Source organism: Bos taurus, chromosome 18 (assembly GCF_002263795.3).
Source record: "Bos taurus isolate L1 Dominette 01449 registration number 42190680 breed Hereford chromosome 18, ARS-UCD2.0, whole genome shotgun sequence".
In the NCBI taxonomy this organism is placed as follows: Eukaryota; Metazoa; Chordata; class Mammalia; order Artiodactyla; family Bovidae; genus Bos; species Bos taurus.
Genome location: NC_037345.1, coordinates 13,714,226 through 13,740,040, shown reverse-complemented (window position 1 = coordinate 13,740,040; position 25,815 = coordinate 13,714,226). Strand labels below are relative to the sequence as shown.

Sequence of the window (25,815 nt, the reverse complement as noted above, 5' to 3'; positions counted from 1 at the left end):
GCCAAAGCCCTGAGTGCAGAAGCTGCCCAGGCCCCTAGGGGCCACATGACCCCTCCTTCACCCGCAGTTCTCACAAGGAACCAAGCCGAGTTGGATGGAGTGAAGCGAGCGAGAAGAGGAGCCCTTGGCTGGGATGGGCGAGCAGGGCGGGCCTGGCACACAGGGTCAGGGTGAAGGGCAGGGCTGTCCCACGCTTCGGAGCCTGGGCAGGAAAGGGGCACAGGGGTAGGCAGCGGGGTAGAGACAAAGTCTTGGCCCCAGGGAAGGTCACCAAGGCCTGGAGGGTCCCATTAAGTCAGGACTTCTTACACCTCTGCCAACACTCAGCAGGGAGGAGGGTCCTGGCCCCTGGGCCCTAAGAGGCTCGCTTGGCACAGGGGTACAGTCCCCTTGGAGGAGGCTGGGGGTCTGGGAGGTTCCCTGGGCGCCCGTGGGTCCTCCCACACCCACCCTCCTGCCAGGGGACCTTAGCCACGCTGTCCTTCCCCCTGCCCAGCTGAGGCCTCTTCCTCCCTCTGTGAGATTCCCCACCCCCACCCCCCCACCCCCAGTCTGGGTCCGCCCTGCAGCCTCACATTTGTCTGCAATTCTCCCCAGGGTGGGGTGCTCTGATGCTTTGCTGCCCCTCAGTGCCCCCAGTAGGGAGACCTCCGCTTCTGTCTCAGACCACTACTCGGAAGGCGCTGCTGCAGTCGGCCCAGCGGGCTGCTGCTCCCTAGGCTGAAGGTGCGCCCACAGCTGCGATGATGGGACGGCTCCCTGCGAGTGCAGAGTGGCCTCTGGTCCTCTGGAGGCTCGGACTGGGAGGGGCGCACACTCCCCCGTGGTGACCCGCCAGCAGGCCTCATCAACCCAGGATCACCGCTGACAGCCAGGGTGGCCACAAAGAGGATGTTGGAGAGATAATCTCGGCTTCTTCGAGTGGGCAGCCTGCCCTGCGGAGGGGACAGAAAGGAGCTGAACCTCTGTGCGCTGGGGGCCTGGGCCTGGACGCCCTCCTGCGCTGGTCCTGGTGCACCCTGCCCCCCGACCTGCCCAGGAAGGGCATGGCCCTGGGACAGACGAGACGGGGGTGGGTGGGACAGATTGACTCCCGCTAAGGTTCAGCGGGATGGTGCTCAGGCGCACTGCGCACTGGGGGGCTCGTGACTCCTTGCAGAGGAGCAGGTGTGGGCGAGGGTCACCCTCAGGCGCAGCACCCCCCATGGCTGTGGTGGGGTGAGTGGTGGGTCACCTGCCTTTGCTTCCAGGCTGTGAGCTGCACTTGACCCATGAGGCATCCTAGCCCCCAGGGTACCCAGACCGACCCGGGGGGCCCAGACCGACCCCGGGGGTGCTGGTGGGCACGGTGTCCCCAGTGAGCCAGGCCCAGGAAGTGGCTGGCTGCTGTCACAACCCACTCTGGGTCACTAGAGGGCAAGGAGGGAGTTGGGTGCTCAGTGCCGAGCCCAACAGGGTCACACTCTCTAGGAATGGGGGCCCCACGCTCCTAGGAACAGAGTGCCGTGATCTACCCCAGCTTTTAACAAATTAAAACATTGTAAGGAGATACCCTTCGCATACAATGACATCCGTCCTTTTGGGCATCACTCAGCTTTTGGAAGCCTGTTCACTTAAAGACATGTTTCCCTGGTGGCTCAGAGGGTAAAGCGTCTGCCTGCAGTGCGGGAGACCCGGGTTCGATCCTTGGGTCTGGAAGATCCCCTGGAGAAGGAAATAGCAACCCACTCTGGTACTCTTGCCTGGAAAATCCCATGGGCTTTGCCTGGTAGGCTATAGTCCGTGGGGTTGCAAAGAGTCGGACACGACTGAGCGACTTCACTTTTCCCTTTTCCGTGGTGGTCCAGTAGTTAAGACTCCATGCTCCCAAAGCAGGCGGCCCGGGTTTGATCCCTGGTCAGGGAACTAGATCCCACATGCCACAACTAAGAGTTCACATGCTGCAACTAAAGATTCCTCACACCACAACGAACAGGGCAGATCCCACATGTGGCAAGTGAGACCCCTTGCAGCCAAAGGAAAAGAGAGAGGAACAGGACAGTCCTACATAATTCAAATGAAACCCAGGCCCCCGTGGCTCAGGCTCGTGCAAACAAATGCTCCAGCAGCCCAAATGCCCACTGGCTTCTCCCCAAAGCTCTGCAGGGGTCAGTCAGGATCTTAGCCCCTTTATGGCATCGACCACCTTTCTCAGTCACTTCTCCACCCCCAGCTGACCCAGCACCTGGCCGTCTGGTCCTGATCCCAGCTTCCTTGTCCCCACTCCCAGGACACCCCCACTTGTTTGCTGACGCCCTCACAGGACATCTGCAGCTGGGCTCCCAGCTATGGAGGGAAGGCCTGGGTGACCAGAAGACAGCAGAGGGGGCAGGTGGGGGGTGCAGAGTGAGCCCAGCAAGCACATTCCTGGGGATCCCCTGTTCCCCAGACACGGGAGCCCCGCTGTCCAGTGTAGCTGCTGAGCCTGGGGGACCACCTTGGCCAGCTGGTCAGCTCCCCCAGCCTCTCTCTTGGGGCTGTCAGCACAGATGCTGAGTGACTGTCTCCACCATCCCTTGTTCCTGGTGATGTTCACCCAGACCCACCATGGGCCATGGCCCACTGCAGTCACACCAGTGCCCACCTGCTCCTGACTCTGGCAAGGCGGCACTGTCTCTTCATGGCACACTTGCTCCATCACCCCTCCTCTGTCTGCACCCCAGCACCCTCAGCTTGGGCTCACAGTCATTGCTCAGGGACTCTGGTGACCAAGTGATGGGTGGGGGAGGGTAACAGGCTGGGGGCCACTGGGCCCCCAGGAGAGGAGCTGGGCACAGTGGTGGGGTGAGAGGGAGCCTGAGCCTGCTTGTTGGGGGGTGTGTGACCAGGGAATGAGCCCCAGGAGCCCTGAGCATGCCACCTGCCCCCACTGGCAGAAGATAAGCTGGCTGGCCCTGCCTGGGTCTCTGAGGCCTGGTGAGTGGGGGGCTCCAGGCAGGCAGGAAGGAGTTGTGGGAAATAGGACACCAACCCCCATGGGGCCCTGTGCCCAGCCACCACCACTTCCTCCTGCAGCCAGCCTGGAGCAGACGGGTGAGCCTGGGGGGCTTAACTGCCCCAGCCTGAGGACCATGACTGGACCCCTCCACACACATCACCCCTCAAGGCTGCACTGGGCAGGCAGGACCACGAGCAGCTCTGGGATCTCTGCCAAGCAGGAGCAATGCCACAACCATCATGACACTTGTAACGACCCTTAGTGTGACCCCATCCTCCAGGGAGAGTGGGGGAACCAGGGCACAGAGAGGTAAAGAAACTTGCCCAAGGCCTCGCAGCTGGGGGAGTGGACAGGCTGCCATCTATTCTCCCTTCCAGAGCCTTGCATTCTCCCTGAGGCCCACCCCGCTCAACCCGCTGTCCCTGTTTGTAGAGACAGGGGGCCACTCATGGACCTTATAGAGCTACCGTGAAGGTGGATAGGTAAGGGTTTTTCAGGAGATAAAGATGCACCCTGGATGGGGGTGTCCTTCCCAGGAGCACTGGGAGTCCACCAGGCCTGACACATGTTGGGTCAATTGTGAGCAAACGGGTCCAGACTGGGGACACACCTCGGATACCATGAAGGGCCAGGAAGGGTGCAGGATAAAGAATCGTGGGTGGGTATGGAGTGGTCACCAAGGGCTGTGACCGTGAACAGGGAGAACTGCCCGTGCAAAGTCCTGGGATTGGGGAAGAGTCTGGTGATTTGGCTGCTGCAGCTGAGGATGGAGCACCAGGCCGAGAGAGAGGCAGAGAGGCCAGCCAGTCGGGGTTTATTCTCAGCACCGTGGGACATAGCAGAATGTGGACGCTGGATTGCAGGAAGGACCCCAGGGTGCGGCTGCCGTGGCCCGGCCGCCATCTCCTCAGGCCGGCTCCAGGTCTCTCCCTGCTAGGAGCCTGTCCCGTCTTGCAGATCAGGGCCAGCGGGCTGGTCCCCCACCTCGGTCCCTGGGGGCAGAGGCCCAGGCCGGCGAGGCAGAGAGAAAGGGGAGGCGGAGGAGGCGGGAAGAAAGCGCAGGGCCTGAGAAAGCCCAGCCCGGCTGATAGGGGAGAGATTGGTTTCAGCCGGAGCCGCGCCTGCCAAGTCTACATCCTACCAGCGGCCTGCACTTACTCAACATTCATCACTGCTGAGCTCGGAAACTTTATCAACGCTAGAGGTTGGCGCCATCTCTGGGCCTGGCCACTCCCGGCCCTCCGATGGGCCCGATAGCTGCTGATAGATTACGCGAGATTGTTTCACTCTGGAGAACCGATTACGAACGCTCCTGGGGGAGGGGTGCAGACCACGTGGCCTGGGGGTGAGAGTGGGGGGAGGGCCGGGGTTTTCCAGAAACACTGGCACGTGTGGCAGAGACCCCACAGATGACTGGTGGAGAGGAGGAGGGCGTGAGGCCACTCGTGGGGCGGGAGCGATGGTCAAAGCCATGGCGCGTGGCAGGGCGACCGATGCTGTGGCACAGCCGTGAGTGGGCAGGGGAGCCGGAGGAGGAGAGGACGGGGCCGCGGAGAGATTCTCTCCAGATGGGCCGATAAGGCTGACAGATGGGAGCGGGGCTGTGGCTAATGGAGCCATCGCCGCGTAGCCTGCGTCAGACGGATAGAGGCAGACTACTTCCCAGCTGGGACTCTGTGTGACTGGCCCTGCCATCTGACGGGGGGCTGGAGACCTGGAGGGCACGGGCTGGGTGCTGAGCCCTCCTCAACTCTCACCCCTGGGGGCTGTGGCCCCAAGGGGCCCATGGCCAGGCCTGCCCCTGTGCACGACTGCCTCGGTCCCACACTGCAGAGGGCCCTCTTGCCATGGGAACTCCCACGCCTACTTGGGTTCTGGGTTCCATTCATGCCACGGCGCAGCAGCCCTGGAGGGCGGGGGGCAGGTGTCTCCTCCTCCAGGCAGGCCCTCGGGATGCTCGGAGAGCCAGGACCAGGACCAGCATTGGGCCTGTGAGACTAGTGTCCAGACTCGAGGCCAGTGCCGTGGGTGTCTCTCCAGCACCTGGGGACAGCGTGCAGCAAGGGAGGAAGGAGCACAGTCATTTGGTGGGGGGGGCTGTTTTCCTGTTCGGTGTGCCTGGTCAGAAGCAGCCAATCCCCTCTGCTCCCACTGCACAGACGGGGAAACTGAAGCCCGAAGTGGCGGGGCTCTGGGGCCCACAGGGAGTCGGTGGCTGTGCAGAGCCTGAGCCCCAACCTCCTGGCCAATGCACCCCTCGTCCCTGTGGGGCCTGGAACCACAGCATCCAAGAAGCTGGGAGCAGGGACCCTGGAAGGCCACTCACCACCCTGAGCCCAGCTCCTCAGGTGTAAACTGGAAGTTAACCATCAGCCTCAAGTTCACAGATGAAAGAAGGAGGCTGTGGGGGCTAGGGGACTGGGGAGGGCGGTCAGGGTTCAGTGGGACAGAACCTCGTTGGGAAGATGGAGAATTTCTGGAAATGCACAGTGGTAATGACCTGTGAATGACCTACTGCCACGGAGTTACTTGAAATGGATAAATGGTGTTTCATGTTACATGAATTTATCAAGCACACACACATACGCGCGCGCACGCACACACACACACACACACACACACACACACACACACACACACGTTGGTCTGCCACCTACCACCATAAGCAACAGTGGGGGCTCCCTGAGTGCCCATTCCCTGCTTTAGAGATTCAGACACACACCCCTCCACAGCCTGCCACACCATGGTGCCCCAGGCCACTTGCTAGCTTGGGAGACAGGCCGGGGCTTGGCGGGGTCTGGTCCTGTGCCCACGGGTAGGGGCCGGGGATGCTGGGGAGGGCATTGAGTCCACAAGGGTGGTTGGGTGCGCTGACCAGTCCTGGGCAAAACTCTGTGGCCAGTCATGGCCCAGCCCTGCTGGTCTCTCCTAGAGGGGCCAGGCTTCCCTGGCCCGGCTCCACCCCCTATAGCCAGCAGCCTCTCCCCTCAGCCAGCTGTCTCTCCCTGTAGGGCTTTGCCTCTGCTATTCCTTCTGCCAGGAACGCTCTTCCCCACACATACTGTCCACCTCTGCTTGTCTCTTGTCCATCCCTGTCCATTCCCAGGCGTCCTCAAGCAGTGAGACTCTGCCCTGCCCATGACCCACATGTCCACATCCCAGGTGGCCATGACCCACGACAGCTCCCTCTTCCAGCTCTCTTTGTTCCCTGGGTTTACTCTGCTCCCCTGGGACAGGGGAGCTCAGTTGAGGGAGCATGTATGGAGTGCCTGCTGTATGCCCTGCACTGTCAGGGGGAGACAGAGCAGCTCTGCTGAAGTCACCCGGCGGCACTCCAGTTCTGGTCCGAAGGCCCCCTCCCTATTTCCTTCTCCTTGATCTCAGCCCAAACTCCTTCCCTCCACACCTCTCCGCTATTTTCCACTTAAGCATTTTTGAAAAACGCCCACGCCTGTGGCTGCTTTTCAGGTCATGGAGCCCTGTGGGTGCCAGGGGGCCTTGGCCGGACTCTGGGCCCCATCTTGCCAATGAGACATCCCAGGGGATGAGACGTCCCAGGGGACGCAAATTGCCCTCAACTTGCTGAGGATTCCCGTTTCTTGACTGCTTCCTAGAGACATGGTCCATTGTCATGTAAATTTCTAGGATGTGAGCTGTGGGGAACCCCAGTTTCCAGAATATACTCTGCCACAGACAGGAGAGGAGCCCCCACCCCAGAAAGGGTACTGTGTGAGCTCTTGCTGTGTGGACAGGACAAGCCCCAGGGAGAGCACAGACACCCTGGAGGCAGCCAGGCCAGGTCCTCCTGCCTTACGGACCACTTGGCAGTTTTGGCCAAAGGATTGGTCTGTGAAGCGTCAGGATGATACCGAGGTCCCCGCCTTCTGCCTGGGGCTACACGGAGCCGGCAGAATGAGAGTCCAGATGAGGATCCCAGTGGGCAGTGTGGAGGGAGAGGGGGCAGCTCGCACCGGGTCTGGAGGTGCCCCAGACACATGCAGTGGGAGCGGGGAGCTGGCCCGCCTTGAGCTGTCCCGCCCTGCTCTTGAACTCCGTGTTCCCATCCGGGAGTCAGGGCTGGCTGCCCTGATTCCAGGAACACCCAAGTCCTGGGCCCCCAACTCAGGGTGTGGGGGTCTGGGCTCTGTGGGTCAGCAGGAGGTCACCCAAAGGCCTGCCTGTCCATCCCCCTCCACGTCCAGACTAATGTGAGGCCTGGACTGGGGTTTCCAGCACTGAGGAAAGGTCCTGCCCAGGACAGTAGTCCCCATATTAAGGGCTCCCCTAGAGGAGGCCTCGCCCACTCTGAGGCCGCTCCTCCCACAGTGCTCAGCCAATCCCCGGCGCTCAGTCCTGCTCATTTGCATGCCGCGTTTCCATTGGCTGAGGACACACAGGTTAGGATCTTGGTTACCTGATTGTAGGGACGGGCCGGGTATTGGGGGACCTGGCAGGGTGGAGAGGGGGCTACCTCTGGGGGAGACTGTCTGCCGGGCCATTTTGGGGAGCCTGAGGGATAAGGGCTGGGGCTCTGATGGGGGTGGGGGAGCAGGCTCTAGGCGGGGTCGGTGGGTACTGGGCTCAGGGTGACCTGCCTTAGCCTCAAGTCTGGGTCCCAAAGGGCCACCTGCTGCATAAGAACTCTGGTTATGGTGTGGGCTCTTCATTAAATCCTCCCACTCCTACCTATTACGATGACTCAGAGCAGGAAAGATACCTACCCAAGGTCACACAGCTAGGACACAGCAGCACAGCTGAGACCTCACTTCCAGTCTGGCTCCCACCGCAAGGCTGAGTCCTTCCCTCCAGGGAGGCCCTCTAGGGCCAATTCTTATTTTTAGCTGCCTTGTCTTGTCTCGGGGAGGGCTATATTTTGGCTTCCTTGCAAAGTGGTGACGACATTGATGATGGTTTTACGAGGACCCAGTCCCCTGGCTTTCACCTTAGATCTAGTGGCACCATGTTTGCGGCTCTGAGTTGCAGGGTGGTGGGCTCGCGGGTGTGTGCGTGTGTGTGAGCGCGTGTGCACAGGCTTTGTTCCTGGCATTTTGGTGGGTGAGATAAGAGGAAACAACAGAACCGCTGGGAGCGGCAGGCAGATAGATAACGTGATAGGGCTGCTTTACCACCAGGCCTATCTGCTCGTATCGCAGTTCCCTTTTCTTTCTTTCTGCTTGGGGGGCAGGGCGGAACACACCCCCACCCCACCCCTACACTGGGGCCTGAGCTGGGGGCCTCCCTCTCGGGCACACTCCCTCTGTATCTTTAACACACCCAGTGCCCAGGTCCGGATCCCCCAGCTGGAAGGGGTGGGGGTCCCCAGGGTCAGTGTCAGCACCCAGGTGGGTGACAAATGCAGGGGAGCACCCGCTTTCAAGAGAGGACCCAGTTCGCTCTCACCAGCCACGCCAAAAGGGCCACGAGGAGGCTGACCCCCATTCTAGGATGAAGGCAGGAAGCCCAGAGAGATGACACGGCTGTGCTGTGCTGGGGTCGGGATCTGGAGAGTGGATACAGAGTTCCTTCCTTGAGAAGTCCTGCCAGCCCCGGGAGGGTACGGCTGGGTGGGCACGACTCCCAGCCCAGTGCTTGCAGGGCAGGCGTTAGTGTCTTCAGCCTTGTTTTTGTAGACGTAGAAACAGGCTCAGGACAGGGAACTGCCTATGAACACGGCGATGGGCAGGCGGATCCCCTCCCCATCCCCATGTTCTCTCTGGCCCTGGTGAAAGCAGAGGGTCCGAGGGGAGGACTGCTGGGCCCATGGGACAGACGTTCTGGAACCCCCGGGCTGCTGTTGAGAGCACCCCGGAAGGATGCTGGCAGGATAGAGGAGGAGGTGCCACCAGCAGGGACGCTTTGGGGACCCTGGCCCCTGCAGGCGCCCCAGGGAACTCCACGTCCGGCTGCATGGGACCCAGGATGCCCTCCCTACTTCTCTCCCTCTCCTCCCTCGAAGGCCGAGGAGGCTACAGTGCAATCCTGCCTGTCACACGGGTGAGGAAGCAGTGAGTCACCTGCCCATGCCCCCCCCCCACCAACCCGGGGGCAGGGTTCAAACTCAGACAACCCCCCCAACTCTGGGCCCCCTCCCCCACACATGCATCCATTTTACTGGAAACAGCTGACTTCCTTTAGAATACTGAAACGAAATAAAACCCAATGACAAAAAGAAACCAACTTTGTCACCAAAGGAGCCTATTTTCTGAGGACAGATGAAATGACCCCCACATGTAAGCAGGAGCAGTCACCCCGTCATCCCCCACCCACTCTTGGAAAGGACTGTGCAGCCCTCACCCTCTCTGTGCCTGGGCATTTTCCCCCAACTAGAGGGCAGTCCCCTTAGGGCAGGTGGAAGCCCACGGGTGCCAACACCCCGAGAACCTCCAGGATGGAGACCCAGGCCTCGACAAGGCCTCTACCTCAGGTCTCTACGGTTCCCTCCTCTGCTGTGTGATCTTGGCTGGGTTACAGAACCTCTCTGAGCCTTGAGTTCGCCAAGAAAAAAATGAGGTCGCTGGTGCCCCTGCAGGATGTCGGGAGGATGTTATAGGAGAACACGGGTCACGTCCAGGCCTGGCATGCAGCAAGCAGTGAGCGGAGCTGTCAGCTAACACGGGTTCCACTTGGATGGGAAGTGGGGAGCCCCTGACCCACCGAGCAATGTCACTGACTGTCCCTTCACGCCTCCTGCCTCTAGGATCTCATTTCTCAATAGTTGCTTAAAAAATAAATGCAAAGAGCAGGGAAGACGGCCAGCTGCCCTGCGCCTGCCAGGAGCTCCAGGCAGCCCCTCTGCGGGCTTTCTGAGTGGAGAGGGCGGGGTGCCTGGCCTCCTCTCCCCGCCCTGGCCCCTCCCCCACGGCTGCCGCACCTGTCCCTCAGCTGGAGGATTAGCCCCATGGCGGCCCTAATCGCGCTCATCGCACCATCAGCGCAGGATCTCGGATCAGCTGAAGGAGGCGGCTTTATCCAGACAGACGCGGAGATGGCACCTCAGCCCCACCTGGGCGCCAGCTGTCACACGTGGCGGCCGGCAGGCCTCTGAAGGCAGGGGAGAGAGACAGCTGCCCCGCTGGGTCCCTCAACATTTACGGGGCACCTACTGTATAACTAGGCACAGCCCGTTCCAGGGGTCGGGGAGAGACAGCAGAGACCCAGACAGGCAAATTTCCCACATTCTCACCCCACACCTGGCCCACCAGACGGAGGAGGACACTGAGGCCCAGAGATCCGTCCCAGGGGTTGGCGCCAGGTGGCCGGTCCTGACGCCCAGTTCTGGCAAGAAGCTGGTGAGGGCCCTGTACCCGTGAGGGCGCCCCTTGGCCCTCACGCCCCCCAACCCCACTCCTGCTATCCTGGCCCCGGGACACTGTTTTCACACAGAGGCCTGGGAGGTGCAGGCCGGACATGCCAAAGTTCATGGCCCGCTGGGGCGCCAGGAGAGGCCAAGAGAGATGGCTCCCACCCTGCCCATCCCCCTCCCTACCTTCTTTTTCAAAAACATAATTTATCTGTGTATTATCAAGAAATCCAGACACTTTAATCAGTGAGCTATGAAGTCAGAATTTCCATTCTTATCTGCGGGAGGAGTGGAAATGGAGGAGATAGCGCGGAGGGATCGCTGGTGGGGAATGTTAATGGGTGGAGAGGCTGGGCTATTGGCCACCGAGACGCCATATCTCCCCCATTATCAAGGCCGTATCTCCCCAACCATCTCGGCGCGGTAATGGGGCCAGTTCAACTTTCCGAGTTATCACAGGAGCTGAAACCTGCGCCCGCCAGAGGCCTGGACCAGGAGACAGTTCGGGCAGACCAGGCCCGGGCCGGCAAAGCCGGGATGGAGAGGAGGGCCTGGCTGGGGCCCCCCGGGGAGCCCTGACCATCAAGGCCCCCGCAGTGAGCAAGGGGGTTCCTCTGCTCTCTGGGAAAATGTCCAGTTTTGGTGGAACGAACATAGACATCCTGTGCAGGAGGGGAAACTGAGGCAGCAGGCCACCTCAGGGTCCCAGTGGGGCTGGGTGGCCTCAGCCTTCCCAAGCCACACCAGGCCTATGACATGAAAAGGGTGGGTGTGTGGAGGCATGGCAGGGGGGAGGGGGTGCGAGCAGCCTGCCCTCCTGCCTGCGGCCCTCAGGGTCTCCACCCTACCCCCAAAGCCTTCTCCAGGTCCCCAGCCCCAGGACCAGGAAGCATCAGTAATAAAACAGCCCTGGTGGGCTCTGCCCCTGCCAGTCCTGACCTGGGGTTCGGGGTATGCTCAGCATGGCCCTAAAATGTTGAGGACTTGCCACCTGCCTGCAGGTCCCGACATGGGACACCCTGGGGGATGGGGCACCAGGGCTCATAAACAGAACACCTCTGCCCATTCAGAAGCAGGGGTCCCCACAGCCACTCACTCCTTGGGGAGCACTACAGCTGAGGTGTGGAGCAAGGGGCTCACCCGGGGGCCCTGTGTGACTGGGAACTGCCCCAGGCGGGCTCAGTCATCAGATGCCAGTGCAGCCCTGGCTCTGGTCTCCCTCCTGCAGCTGGGGGATGGGCTGTGGCCTCTCTGGCCCGGGAGGGGAAGGGACTGGCCCAAGGTCACAGAGCCAGCAAGGAGACCACAGCTAGATGCTCTCTGTAACTGCAGGAAGGCCTCGGTTTCCTGGACTTGAACACAGTAGCACCATGCCCAGCAGGGACAGCGCTGGACTCGGACACCACGACTGTCACCATCCTCTGCTCCCTCCAGGGTGGGAAACTCGAGCTACCTTCTGGAGTATGACCTTTCAACTCTCTAAGCCTCAGTTTCCCCTCTGAGCACTGAGCTAACTGCTGAGCCCAGGTTGTGAGCTAACGGCTCCAAGAGTTGGGCACCCAGCAGGGGCTTAGTAGGTGCTCAGCTAACACCTGCTGTCATGGCCAATGCCCACACTGTCACTGGTCTCAGAATGAGCTCGGGGCCCCAGTGAGCGGGGGTCACACGAGGAGGCTGTGGCTTTCTCTCTCATTGCACGGGGCCGAGTGCCTGATGCCACGGCTGCCTGAAGAATAGAAGGGGGCTGAGAAAGCAGCAGTGCCCTCGATGAACCTTTGGGAGCCCATGAGGGCCTATTCCAGTGGCGCGCCCTCGGGCAGTTCTTCCCTGTTGCCCACCGCAGGAAGGAGCTGAGACCCCATCTGGTGGCCCCTCCCGCTCCTGCTCCCAGGGACTCCCAGGACTCCACTCCTGCTGCATATTTCAGGGTGGAGACAAGGGAGACTAACGCAGGAGGCTGCAGCAGGTGCACGTGGCAGGTCAGGAAAGCTGGACGGCTTCAAGTGAGACGCCAAGAGGAACTGGCAGGAAGCAGGGCAAGGGAGGTCGGGGGATGTCGTCCCCCTCTTCATTTTAACTCTGCCAAATGACACAGACGACGCAGGGGCTCTGGCCCAGGCTGGACCTCTGCTGTGGGGTCTTGCCAGCCTCACTGCCCTGTGAGCTCAGTATCACGGTTCTACTGAAACCTTGCAGGGGAACCGAGGCTTGGGGCGGGGGCTGGGCATGCACCCAGCCCAGCATCTCCACAACATCCCCGCGCTGCAGAGGTGGAGACTGAGGCTCAGGAAGGCAGCATGATGTCTGCAGACCTGCAGAGCCTAAGAGCCCCGCCCCCAGGGTGTTCCTGCTGCCACCCACCACCCACATGCAGAGCCCCCACCGTGGCTGGCTCCTCCTGCCCAGGTGCAACACACTCCCCAGTTCTGGGGGTGCCCAGAGCTGGCATGGGGTTACACAGACTGCCCCTCTGATCCCCTTTCCACATCGTTCATGTCGTGTGTGACCCTGGTGCAACCACCCACCCTCTCTGATCCTCCATTTTCTGGTGCAAAATGGTTTGAGAACCCCAGCTGAGTCTGGCTGGCTAGGTCTCTGTCCCTGGACCAGCCTGGGGACCTGGGCCGGGGCTGAGCTCCAACTGTGTGGGGCTCACGGAAGCTCACATCACACCCATCACCTCTTTCACGGGAGCAGAAACCGTGGCTCCCCGGCCAGCAGGCCCAGGAGAGGCAGAATGGAGGGACAGAAGGGGAGGGGAGGGGCCTGCCTATCTGCCCGGCTCTGGCCCAAGGTCAGCCACCACATTCCTGCCCCAGCGGGTGCTGCCTTCTCCCAAACAGGAGACCAGAGGAGGGGGGAGGCGGGGCTGGGCCAGGAGGACCTAGGACAACTCAGGAGGGCAGGGCGGGTGGCTGGGGGCGGCGTGGGGACTGTCCAGAGAAACCTGGGCCCACTTCTGGGGTCCACAGACCCCAGCTCCTGGGTCACAAGGTCTTGAGCATGTCACTGCCTCCCAGAGCCTTAGTTTTCTTGCCTGTAAGATGGGTCAATCCATAAGGCTGATGATTGTTAACAGCAGGTAAGATACCTGCGCTGGAAAGGGACTGAGGGGGCCTGAACCAGCCCTGTCCTGCAGTCAGGGGACGTGGCCCATGGCTCACCCCCAATGCAAAAAGTGATACATGAAGGAAAAGAAGGCAGGGGGCAGGACTCTGTGTGACATGTCCAGCCCTGGGGAATTCTGGCAAAATATCAGCAGCGCAGCCACCAGCTCCCAAGGCTGCCCCGTCCACCCGGGACATGACCCCGGACAGCACTTTACATTTTGCATCTGGGATCTCACGGACCCCACGTACAGTCCCCAGGAGAGGGTGATCTTATGAAGCTCCCACTTGAAAAGCAGAAACTGAGGCAGGAGACAGGCCCCTGCCCACAGGGTCACAGCAAGGCCACGACTCAAGCCATGTGGCAGCCCACGCAGAGTCAAGGGCTGGCTGGTGGCCTGGATCTCAGAGTACCCATGCCCTGCTGCGGGGCACTGGGTGGGGTGGGGTAGAGATGGAACCCCTGGGACTCGGAGCAAAAGGGTCCTGTCCTCAGCCCGCACGGTGGCCTCAGGGACGACTCGGGTGGGTGGCAGCAATATGCCACCCAGCAACAACAGCCCCCCTCTGATGTGGGAGCCTGCTCATCGCCTTTGTGTCCCAGCCCCGCAAGAGCACATTCACACTCCTTCCACAGATAAGAAAACACAAGATGCCTTCTGAGGCCCCTGGGCTGGCGGCTGTGATGCCGGAGCTGAAGGCAGATCCGCAGGGCTGGAATGGAAAGTTGGGGAGCGGGGCAGGACTCAAGGCCCAGCCTCTTGCCATCTTCATCGAGGCACTGGACTGGGATATTCCCATTGAACCAGGAGGCAAACTGAGGCAAAGGTGGGACACCACACTGATGCTTCGGTACCTTCGGCAAGGCCCTGTTCATTCCAGGCCTCCAGCTCCTCATCTGTGAAGCAGGTACAGGGACGCAGGAGGCCCTAGGGTCCTCTCATTTCGCTACCCAATTCCACAGCCCTTCAACTCTGGGCTGGCTTGGTCCAAATCCATCCAGAGCTCAGGCAGGGAGGGGAAGAGGAGGTGGGGGAGAGGGGGAGGGGGGTGGGGGAGAGAGGAATGTTGTTGCCAACTGCCTAATGCAGCCCTTCTTCTCTGATGGTGAAACCTCAGCTCAGAGAGGGCAAGTGATGCCAGGTTTGTACAGCCTGGGCGCTTGCTTGGCAAGCTGTCATTGGAATGGCCGGAGGGAAAGACTAGCCACGAAGAGGAGTGATGGGAGTGCAGGAGGTTGCGGTGCCCACTTCCTGGACAGGGTCCTTGTATGTGTTTTACTCTCTGGAGACAGTTTGGGGAAAGAGATTTGTCCCTCACTGATAAACTGGAAACCACAGACCTGACTTGACCAATGGACCACAAAGATATCTTGGAGAAGGGGGATGAGGATGCTGGCAGCTGTCTGAGGTGATGTGTATTTCATGTAGATGCCCAGGGACCACCGGTGTTGTCATCCCTATTGTGCAGACGGGGAAACTGAGGCCGAAAGGGGGTAAAAGGAGAAGCCAGAGAGAAACCCTCCAGGTCTCGGCTTGAGCCCAGGCCCCAGTGAGTGGTCAGCCCCGATGGGGGCTGGCCCTCCCCTCCTCACAGGACCACACACCCTGCAGCTGGGAGGAGCTGAGTCCTTACACGTGGGGCCACCTGCCTTCCGTTGCCACAGTCAAGGACATGCAGGCCCACTTGGCAGGTGTTGGCCTTCACTTCTGCAACCCTCCTGGGGCCAGGTCACTCCTGCCAGAGTAGGGAACAGTGGGCAAGGTCCAGAGAGCTAATATGTGATGGTGGCCTCAGTCTCCCCTTCTGTGAAATGGGGACAGGGCTGTTGCAGGAAAGGGGAGCAGGACCAGGACGACCAATAGGATGGTGGCTGGTGGGCAGGAGCCAGCCAGGCGCCCAAGCGCTGCCCGGCCGGCCTTCATGCGGGGCCAGGCCTGGGTCTATTTGGGGGGGGGTGGTGGTGATACCCATCAGCGAGGCAACAACTGCCTCCAGGAGGAGGCCTGTCGATGGCAGATAGGCTGCCGGGAGTATTATTCACGAGCCCGTCAAGCCCCAGGAACGTCTGGTTGGCATAGAAACAGGAGATAAGGGGTACAATTAATGGCATCGTGTTCCCTCCTCCTTTCTTCCCCAACTGACCCATTTAAATCCCTGGCGGTGCTGGTGCCATGCTGGGCTCCCAGTGACCTCTGGGGAGAGGCTGGTCAGGTGGGCGGGATGAGACCAGGGCTCAGGCCCTGGGCAGGGTTGGCTAAAGCCTCCTGGGAGCCCACTCCTGTCAACGTGAACATCTCAGGAAGGAGCTGGAGACTTGGCAAGGGCAGGGCTGGGGAAAGACTGCTGGGCACCTCTATTCCCAGGGGCCCATTGCACAGCTGTGGAGACTGAGGCTGGGAAGCCCAGAGGCAGACAGAAGTGAGGAACTGTGGTTCCTCACTCCTCTGAGCAGTGCGCTGCTCAGAGCAGGGCCTCACTGCCAGCCTTCCAACCCCAGCTGCCATTTCCTTGGGTGAGAACTTCTCTGCACTTTGGTTTCCCCATGAGGTAAACAGTAAGAACGGGACCCGCCCGAAGACACTGTGTAGCATGGCGCAGAGCGAGTAGTAGCTACTACTGGTATTACTGTTACTGCCTAATGAGCAAAAGAGCTGTCTTCCCTCAGACCCAGGGATGCAGGAAAACCAAGAACCACTTGGAGCCAGTGTGAAGGCCCAACCTCAGGGCCTGCAAGCCCAGCCCAGGTCGCAGCCCACCAGCTGGGGCTCCAGTCCAGGGCAGCTGTGTAGCCAAAGCCCCCTCTCTCCCTGCTTCTTGGCCATCATGGTGCGGTGGTGGGCGTTGCAAGGTGGCCCCCAGAACCAGGCGACTCCCTCGGCCTCCCACACCTGGAGGGAATGTGCATGGCTCTGTGAAGATGATCCCTCTTAAGTTCCTAAAAACTCAGATAAGGGACCACCTCAGCCCCTTCCGGCCCCACCAAGGCTCTCCCTGGAACTGGCTCAGCCAGAAGACTCTGACAGCCCCCAGGTGGGCGTTGGGCTGCTAGGGGGAGCGGGTAGGTACCTTAAAGCTTGGAGTGAATGAGTCATCCTGTGGCCACCAATAATTTGCTTAATCAAACTCTGAGAATGTGTGAAAAACACCCCCACCTGCGATGGAGTGGCTGCTGGGCATGGACTGGCTGCTGGGGCACGGACCGGCTGCTGGGGCACGGACCGGCTGCTGGGCATGGACCAGCTGCTGGGGCATGGACTGGCTGCTAGGCATGGACCGGCTGCTGGGGCATGGACTGGCTGCTGGGGCATGGACCGGCAGGGCTTCTTCTGGGAGCCCCTTGCTTGTCTGTCCTCGGTTTCCACTCACCGTCTGGAATCATGGCCCCCGGGGGCCGTACCACTGCAAAGGGGCTCAGCACCCCTAGTCTGACCTGGGGGCTTTCCATGTCCCCACTGTTCAGAGCTGGGAACTGAAGCTAGCCCATTGTCCCTGGAGGCACCCCCATGCTGGGCTCTTTCCTGACCCCTGCTGGAGGTCCCCCCTTGCAGGCAGAGCCCCATCTGCCCCCTCCCCCATTTCCCACACTGCTCACCCTCTGCCTCTGGTTAGCTTACCCCACCTCTGGCTCCCAGGGCAGTGACTGTGACCAGTGCTTGCATACAGCAAGTGCTCAATCAAGACCTGCTGAATGAATCAAGGCAGATCCGAGTAGACCTTCCCTTCTGATTTTCAGGACCCGCTCAAAAAAAACTAGTACACTGGGCTCCCCCCAACCTCAACCCGGCAGTGGAAGCCACTTTGATTCTTTTTTCAAAACAAAAAAAAACTGTAAGCAGGTTATATACCTACCACTTGCTAGGAAGACCCCCAACCCCAACGTGACTCAAGGGGGAAAACATCCTCTCTCCTTCCGCCTCTGACTGTATCTCACACCATCTAATAGGAATCAGGGTTGGGTGTCCCCCACCTCCTGGCCGCTGCAAAGTCAGTTTTCTTTCATTTTGACGGACTGTACCACCCGCAGGGGGAGGATCAACTTCTTGGCAATGAAGTGTGTTTGGGATGAAAACTCGCCCAAACGGACCCAGACACGCATGCCCCTCCACCCCTCCCTGGCCTTCGGAGGACCCCACTGGCCCCAGCCGCGCCGCCCCCGCGCTGTTGTTGCCTCCAACCCTGCCGGGCCTGGTGGCCGTAGATAAGGCCTCTTATCGCTGTTGGAGATCGCCATCCGGCCGACCGGCCCGGCGCTTATCTGAGCTCCCATCGACCCGGGCGGGAGGAAACCTCGGCGGGCCGGGGGCGCCGGGGGTCCCTAGCTGCTCTCCTCCCTGTGTTCCCCGCCAGCGCGGCCCGGCCTATCGTCACAGCCATCTGGCCGGCCAAGGCCGCGCTCCCGCCTCGCCCTCCCCCGCTCCTACGTTTGAAGTTAATAAATGGGAGCGCCTATCGCCTCCGCCATCGGTTGTGCGCCTTATCAGCGCGGCACATCTATCTGCGCGCGGAACAAAAGGCGTACAGAGGCGCGGGCAGCTGCGCCCCGACTTTGGTGGGGGCACGGGGGCGGCGCCCCAAGAGCCGCCACCCCCCACCCCCCACTCGCGGCCTGGTCGCAGGTGAGGCCAGTGGAGCGGGCACACAGCTGCGAGAGCCTGTACGCACAGCCCCGGGCAGAGGGCGGGCGTGCGGGCGCCGCCGCTTGGTGACAATCAGCGCTAGCATCTTAACGCGCCTAGATCTGCCGGGGGTGGAGGCGCCCCGGGCCGCAGGCTGAAGGGACGGTTCCCCAGCTCCACCTCCCAGGGTCGGCTCCCTCCCTAGCCTGGTTCCCGGGCGCACTGAAAGTGGACAGCAGGGCTCGCCCTCCCACCCACTTTGGTCTCTGTCCACAACGCGCTCCGCTCAGTCCACCCAGCCGAGCCCGGGCACTCGCCCCGCTCTGGGCCTTATCGGCGCTGGCATCGGCTCCCAACCTGCAATCTCCCTGCCCGCGTTATCTGCATTTCTCATCACGCTGAAACACAGACACACGCACACACGAGAACAGACCCAACAGAGGCACACAGGGGAGGAGGGGAAAAAGAAACCAGAGAACCAGCGCAGATCGGGACCTGTGGGTGGTTTTAATACTTGAGTTGACTTGATAGAAGGCGACTTTCGGAAAACAGTCCCGCTTACACGCTGAGGAGTCAGGTTACGGGAACCCGGATTCACGCTTGCCTTCCCCCTCTATGGGATCTGATCTGGGGACTAGACACTCCCCCCCCAGGAGCACTCACAAGGGGTCTTGAAGGCAGAGCTCATGTGGACAGAAGAGACAGTGCTCAGGAGCATGGGGCTGGCCACCTCTTTGCCTCTTGGGCAGCCCCAACGACTTGCCGGTCTGGCCCGGGATATGTAACCCAGGTAGAAAGCCTTGAGCCCTGGCCCTGGCTGCAGAGGCGTGAAGTTATTATTGGCGTGGGGTAGGGATTCGTGCTTCCTGTGCACCGCCCTCTTTCAGCCGAGTGGCCCCAAGAGTTTAGGGCACTCTTATCGCTGGGGTAGGGGGTTGGGGGCTGGGCATCAGCAGTGACTGCCTGGCCCCCCTGGGGAATGGCCTTTGGTCCAGATGGGGGAGAAACTTGGACGCGTGGCCCAGGACTGAGTCCTGGGAGACCCCTCCCTGAAGGAGCAGCCCCTTGGATAGAAGGTGTGTGACCGCAAGCCTAGGAGCGCAAAAGCCCCTGTGGTTCTGGCTGGGACACAGGGAGAAGGCCTCCAGGAGGCTGTCCCCGGCAGGGAAAGCTGGAGTTGGAGACCCGGGAGACAGGGCTGGAGCCCAGCTCATGGGCTGTGGTAGCAGCACCCCTGCCCCCCGCAGCCAGGAGGTTCTGTGACCAGAAGGCATGGTGGTGGGCACCCGCGGGTCTCTGTCACTTGGCCTGCACTTCCACACGCCCTAGGTGCCCCTTCTCCCTCTCAGGTCTCTCTTTCTCCCTCTAGATACAAAGCCTGGGAGAGTCAACCGCGCGAGATAAGATCACAATTTCAGCCCGTCCCGACAGAGCGATCTTATCAGGATAGGACTTGCAGAATGGAATATTTTAAACTTTATCTGAGCCCAGATCGGGGCCGCCTTATCGCTGCACCATCTCTGGGATGCGGGGGAGGGGCAGGGCGCGAGGTGGCCGCGCCCCCAGCCACCCCGTTGCGGCCCTCTGGGCGGACACCCCCTCCAGGCCGGACCCCCGATGCTGGAGCCCAGACGCGGGGGCCCGGCCCGCCGGCAGAGATTAGATTACGGCGCGCTTGGCACACAGCGCGGGGGGCGCGGCGCGGGGTGAAGGTCGCGGGCGCCGCGGGCAGAGCGGGGCGGGCCGGGGAACGGGTAGTGGGGGCGGCGGGGGTCGGGGCCGGCGGGCAAAGTTTGACTCACGCTTGATCTGCCGGGGGTTGCTCTGTTTCCTCCTGGACATGTCTCCGGCGCCGCGCGCCCTCCCGGCGGCCGCCTCTAGCCCCTGGTGGGCGGCGGCGGGCGGCGGGGGCGCGGCGGGGCCGCGGGGCGGCTCATGCCCCCGGCCCCTCGGCTCCACGGCCGCCCCGGCCCGCGCCCCCAGCCCGCCGCGTCCGGCCCGGCGCCGCTGAGGAGGCCGGAGTCTAGTCCCTGCTGTACGGCCGCGCAGACCGCCGGGGGCGGCGGGCGGCGGGCTGCTGTCGGCTTCTCCGCTCCCGCGCAGACGCCGCCGCCGCCGCCGCTCCGCTCTTCTCAATGGAACCTGCGGGTAGCGCGCGGCGGACCTGGCGGCCTCTGCCAGGGCGCTCGGGGCGTGGGGGCGGGGCGTGCGCGTCACGGCGCCGCGCCTCCGGGCCCGCCCCCGCCTCTGGCCCCGCCCCGTCGCCGAGTCCGGCCCTTATCTCCGCCCGTCGCCCCGCCTCCTGACCCTCCTCTGGCTCCGGCCCCGCCTTCATCCCCGCCCCCAGAGCCGCGCTCCGCTCCCCCAGCGCAGCGCGCGCAAGCCCCCGGGCGGTCTTGCTTCCTCGCGGCCTTGGCCTCTCCCCGCCTCGGCTGGCCCCGCCCCGACACCCTGGCTCGCCCTCTTGCTTCCTCGCTGAAATGGTCCCGCCCCGCCTTCTGGCCCCGCCCCCAGGGAGCTGGCCCCGGCCCTGGGTGAACCTGTGGCCTCCTCCACACCTCTTTTGGCCCTGCTGCTTTGTCCCCAGGCCTGGCTCAGACTCTGCGACCCAATACACTCCGCCGCTCCGGATCACCGCGCCCGACCGGGCTCAAGCTCTCTCTAGACCCGCCCCCCGATGCCAGCCCCACCCCAAGCCTGACCTGACCTGGTTCGGCCCCTAAACTCCGAGGCTCCGCCCAGAGCACACCCCAAAGCCTGGGCTCCGCTCACCGCTCCATCACTACGCCCCGCTGCTCTATAATTCCGCCTTCAGGGCCTCTGACCCGCCCAGAACTCCTAGGCTCTGCGACCACCCTCCTCGGCCCGCCGGGTAGGGGACAATGAGGGCCGGGTCAAGCAGCCCGAGGCCTTGACGTCCCACATTGCCTGGGACCAGATTTGGGGTGTGGAGCCGGCTCTGGCACGGTGGGGATTCCGCCCAAGACTGGTGGAAGCAGCATCCGAGGGGTTCGCCACCTCCCGTGACCATAGCCCCAAATGGAGAGCGAGGGACTTCGGACCCTCCTCCCTTGGACTCAGATCTGGCTGGAAATCCGGGAGGCCGCAGAATCCAGCGGCCTGTGCTTGCTCCCCGCCCCCTCGCAGCAGCCCCCAGGCGTTGCCCCTCTGGGTCTCTCCTTCCCAGGCCGTGCCTTTCCAGGACGCCCCCGCTGGACGCCCAGGAAGTAGAAAGGAGCGAGGTTCCCACGGTCAGTACTGCCTGTTCCAGCCGTGGACACGGAGGCCAGCCCTTCTGTCCTTTGGAATATGTTCATGGGATCCCAGAGGCCCCCCACTTTCCAGGAGGCTCAAGGTCACACAGCATCAGAGTCGTCCCTGGGAGCTCAACTGTATTCCTTTAATATTCTTGGCCTGCATTTGGTGCCTGCCCTCACCCCACCGTCCCCAACCCCATATTTGCAAGAAATAGGAAGTTAGCAGGGGCCAGAGGCTAAGGGGAAGAGCTTTGCAAACAGGGTGTCTGGATGCCTGTCTGCAAAGCTGGACTCACCCACCTGATGGCAGGTGATCCTCACAGTGATGTGTGGGGGCTGGCTGGGTGCTGAGCACTCTGCCCTGAGACCCCCTCATTCTGTCTGACTCCTGTTGCCTTTGCCCTTCCCCATAGAAGACAAACAATTCGCCCCCAGGACCTGGGCACTCTCCCCTGCTACTGCTGCTCTCAGGAGGGCAGGAGGTTGGCAGGTGGGGCATAAGGTTGAGGTCCCCCCAGGATAAGCCACTGCCCCTGGACAGGCCAGAACACTGAGGCCAGGAGGCCAAGAGACCTGGCTGGAGTCATGAGCTTGCCCACTCTTCCCACTCCCTGCCCAGAGCCAATGGGTACAGCCTTCCTGCAGCTGCCATGGTGCTGTACCCCTTCTCTGCGGAGTATGCGGCCCATAATTGACTGGTTCACTCAGCCCAGGGCTCCCACTATGTCTGTCAATGAGACAAGGGACTCCACCTGTCTGGGTTTCCCATTGGGCCTGCTGCCTTCCCAAAGTGGGGAGCCTCTTTACAGTATGGGCACCTGGCAGACAGAGGGATCCCTGGAAGAGGTGGCCACGAACTGGACCTCTGCCAGGTTTGAGGCTCCATGCACAGCAAGTGGCACCCAGGTTGCTACCACTGCTGGAGTGGCTGGAGGTCTGTGTGGAGGAGGGTTCTGAGGGTCAGCAAGAGCAGAAGAACCAGGACCAGTTAGTGATGCCTGATCCCTGCGGGGGTGGGGGTGGGGCGTCCCTTGTGGCTCAGTGGTAAAGAATCTGCCTGCAATGCAGGAGACTGTTCGATCCCTCAATGGGGAAGATCCCCTGGAGGAGGGAATGGCAATCCACTCCAGTATTCTTGTCTAGAGAATCCCATGGTTAAGAGGAGTCTGGCAGGCTACAGTCCACGGGGTTGCAGAGAGTCAGACATGACTGAGTACGCATGTTGAGGGTGAGGGGAGAGAGGGCTGGCAGCACTTCAGGCTACTTTAGGCTCCCGAGACCCCCATTGCCTAGGGACTTAGGGGCAGGGGCAGGTCAGAAACAGAACCTGCTGACCAGGACCCATTTCATAATTCTCAGGGCTCAGTGGAAAGTGAAAATGTGGAGCCCCTTGTTCAAAAATCAAACATTTTCATGCAGCCTCAGAGGAACCTTAAACCAAGGGTAGGGTTCCATGCACCTGTGCCGGTCACCTACCTGTGATACGCCATGACAGCCTTGACTCAGGCCCGCACCAGGGAACTTTGCTTCCATGCTCTGCCCCCTCTGTCTGCCTTGCAAGGGCTGTTATTCTCACTACTGCAAAGATAATGACACTGCAGGTTGCTCGTGACCAATGGCGGGGTCACTGGACCTCACTCAGACAGGCCATGACACCCTCCACAGAGCTCTATTGATCACGACAATAAACTGAGGAAAGAGGAGCAAGGAATGCTGAAGAAAGGAAGGCCTGGCTTAGCACAGAGCAGAAGTCACCACCTTTGCCTGGGGAAGTCAAAGAAGGCTGACTGGAAGAGGCGTCATCTCTGTGGGGTTCAGCAGGAGTCCCTGATCAGAGTGGAGAGGGGCTGCCTCGGGGTCCTACCGGCCACCTGCATTCCTTGTTGGGAGTGTCACGATTCACATCCAAACATCACTGGTGGAGGTCCACCTGGATGTTCGCAACACCCTTCCCTGGAGCTGGGAAGGGCTCGGCGTGGAGCTCAGCTGCCCCGACCACAGCCTGGCTGTTTCCTGCTTTGCTGGATTTCAAGCCCTAATAATAGCCTGTAGGCCCTGGAGAAGGTTCCAAGGGTATCTGGGCCCAGGAAAGGCTCTTGGGGACAGCTCTGGGTGCCCACACTAGGGCCATATCATTATCAGCATCACTAACCTTTCCCTGGTCCTTTTTGGGGCCGGTTCATGGTCTCTCATGGCATCCTGTCCTAGCAACCATCTGGTGGTCCCCTTGGCAGGAAGTGGCAGGGCTGGGCCTAGGATACAGCATCAAGGCTGTCATGGTGATAATGACATTGAGGCTCAGAGTGACCCTACAGCTCGGAAATGGTCATGATTCCTGTATCCCGGGCAGTCGCAGGGCAGAGCTCACGTTCTTAACCCTGGCTGGGCCCTGGGAGAACAAGGTTCAAATCTTGGCTCTGCCACATAGGAGGCCATGACCCTGAGCAAGTCCTTAAGCTGTCAGGCTCTTGGTTTCCTCATCTGTCAGTGGGGTGGGCAGGACCCTCTAGTCTCGATGCTGCTGTGGCTCCAGGCTCACGTCTGCTCCACCTCTGCTTTGTGCGCTGGCGGTCTGGGGGCCTGCTGATGGGCTTGCTCTGTGCTGCCCTGTCCCAGGGGGACTGCCCGGGAGCGGGCAGTGGCTGTGGGTGGGGAGAGGGCTGATTGTGGCACTTCCCACATAGCAGGCTCTGTACTGGTTGTTAGGTGATGACCAAGGGAGCCACAGAATGCTCTAGAAACTTAAGCTGGACACTGAAGGATGAAGATGACTCAGGAAAGAGTGGTGGGAGAAAGGCATTCTCAGCTTAGGGAGGAGCAGGGGCAAAGGCTCAGAAGGGCTGGACAGGCTGGGAGGAGTGTGTCCCTAGCCCAGGCCAGGTGAGGGGCTCTGCCTGCCAGGCTGCACTGGAAGTCCTCTTTCTGCCTCACTGTCCCCACCAGTGTCCCTGACCGCACCTCCTTATAGCCCTAAGAGGCCCCTTGGGGACTCTGCCATCATCCCCACCCAGCTCCAAGCCTCCCTCACCCACCAGCCTGACTGCTGCTGGCCCCACAGCCACCCCTGCCCCACTGCAGGGTGAAGCCAGTGGGACGTCCCCAAAGCAACTGCGATAATCTCAGCCCTCCCCCCTTAGTCCTCCTCTGAACCTCCCTGAACAGGTCCAGGCGTCCTGCGGCCCCACACGCTGTTCCTGCCACTAGACGCACCCTTCCCTCCCACTGCCCACCCACTTTCCCTCCCTCGGGGAGGCCCTGATTGCTTCCGGCCCCTCTCTGGTCCAGCCTGCAGGGCCCAGGGTGCCTTTTCTGCAGTTCTCAGCACTCTGTTGCCTCACATGTGGGGTGAGGGCAGAGAGCTGCAGAGGGTTCCTCAGTGCCAGGCCTTGCGCCAAGCACTGTCTGAAGAAGGGACTCTTAGAATTCCTATTTGCCAGACAAGGAAACTGAGGCTCAGAGAAGTGAAGTCACCCCCACCCCACCTGCCACACAGCAGGTGAGCAGCAGAGCCTCCCTTGGAGATCCACAGCTGCTGCTCCAGCATGGCCCCTGGTGGCTGCCCTGTGGGGAAGGGGGCCCAGGACTTGCTCCCCCACCGCCCGTCAGCCCCAGGCCCTGGAGCCCTGGGCAGTCATGCCAGGGGCCCACGCCAACACTTGTCAACACTGGCTCTGTGAAGGGTTTAATCAACTTCTTGTTTCAAGGGGGGGATAATGAGTTTTAAGCAACACGTGATACCACAAGGAGGTCACACAGCAGCGAGGATGTCAAAATAAATTAAGCTAGGGATCAGAGGCGGCCTGCAGGACGGGCAGGGGAGGAGCCGGGCAACGCAAGGGACAGCTGGATGCCACCCTGAGGTGTCGGGGGCAGGCTGCTGCGGGGGGCTGGGCTGGCTCTGGCCTGGGGGATGGGCTCAGGTGTTCCCTGTCTGAGGGGAGCAGAGGGCGGGACTCAGCTGGTCCCCTCTGGGCTCAGTGAGACTCTCTGAAACAGCATCTCTAACAAGCCACGCCCTCTGAGGCCCCGGGACACATGGGTTCTGCCTGGACACTGTCCTGAGGGGTTAGTGACCCACCCCTTCATGCAGCTGCCCAGGTGTGGCCTATTTACCAGCCTGTGCAGACAGGAAATGTTATCTGGACATTTCCGAAGGAAGAGAGTAGGGTTCAGGAAGCTCACACTTCCCCGTCCGCCCCTTCCTTCTCCCTCCCGCTTCCTCCCACTTCAGCACTGGCGGTACAACCGTGGACAGCACACAGAGTCCAGCGGCCGGGCAGCAGCCAGGATCAGTGAGTGGGCCGTGGGCACCCCAGGGCAAACATGCGGCCTCGGGCCTGGGCACTGGGGTGCAGCTGTCATCTTAGCAGGTGATTAGGAAGGCCGAAGATAGGAGGTGCCATCTGAGTAAAGCCCCGAAGGAGGAGAGGGAGGGAGCCAAGTGGACGGCATGGGGAGAGGCTCTGGCCAGAGCCAGTAAGCCCCAGCACTTAGCCCTCGGAGGGAGCCCGAGAGTCAGGGCTGGACGGGTCTCTGGTGACCGCTGCGCTCAGAG

The 25,815-nt window shown here is 61.5% G+C and overlaps 1 protein-coding gene across 1 annotated transcript in view; it reads right to left on the bottom strand.

The window, feature by feature from the left end:
- The window catches only part of ZFPM1 (zinc finger protein, FOG family member 1), a 61,637-nt gene extending 41,490 nt beyond the window's left edge, over nucleotides 1-20,147 (bottom strand). The window contains exon 1 of the mRNA XM_024978915.2: nucleotides 19,806-20,147. Coding sequence (XP_024834683.1) covers nucleotides 19,806-19,845 — 40 coding nt within the window. The 5' untranslated portion in view covers nucleotides 19,846-20,147. The remainder of the gene's footprint in view (nucleotides 1-19,805) is intronic.
- Nucleotides 20,148-25,815: the final 5,668 nt, after the last annotated feature.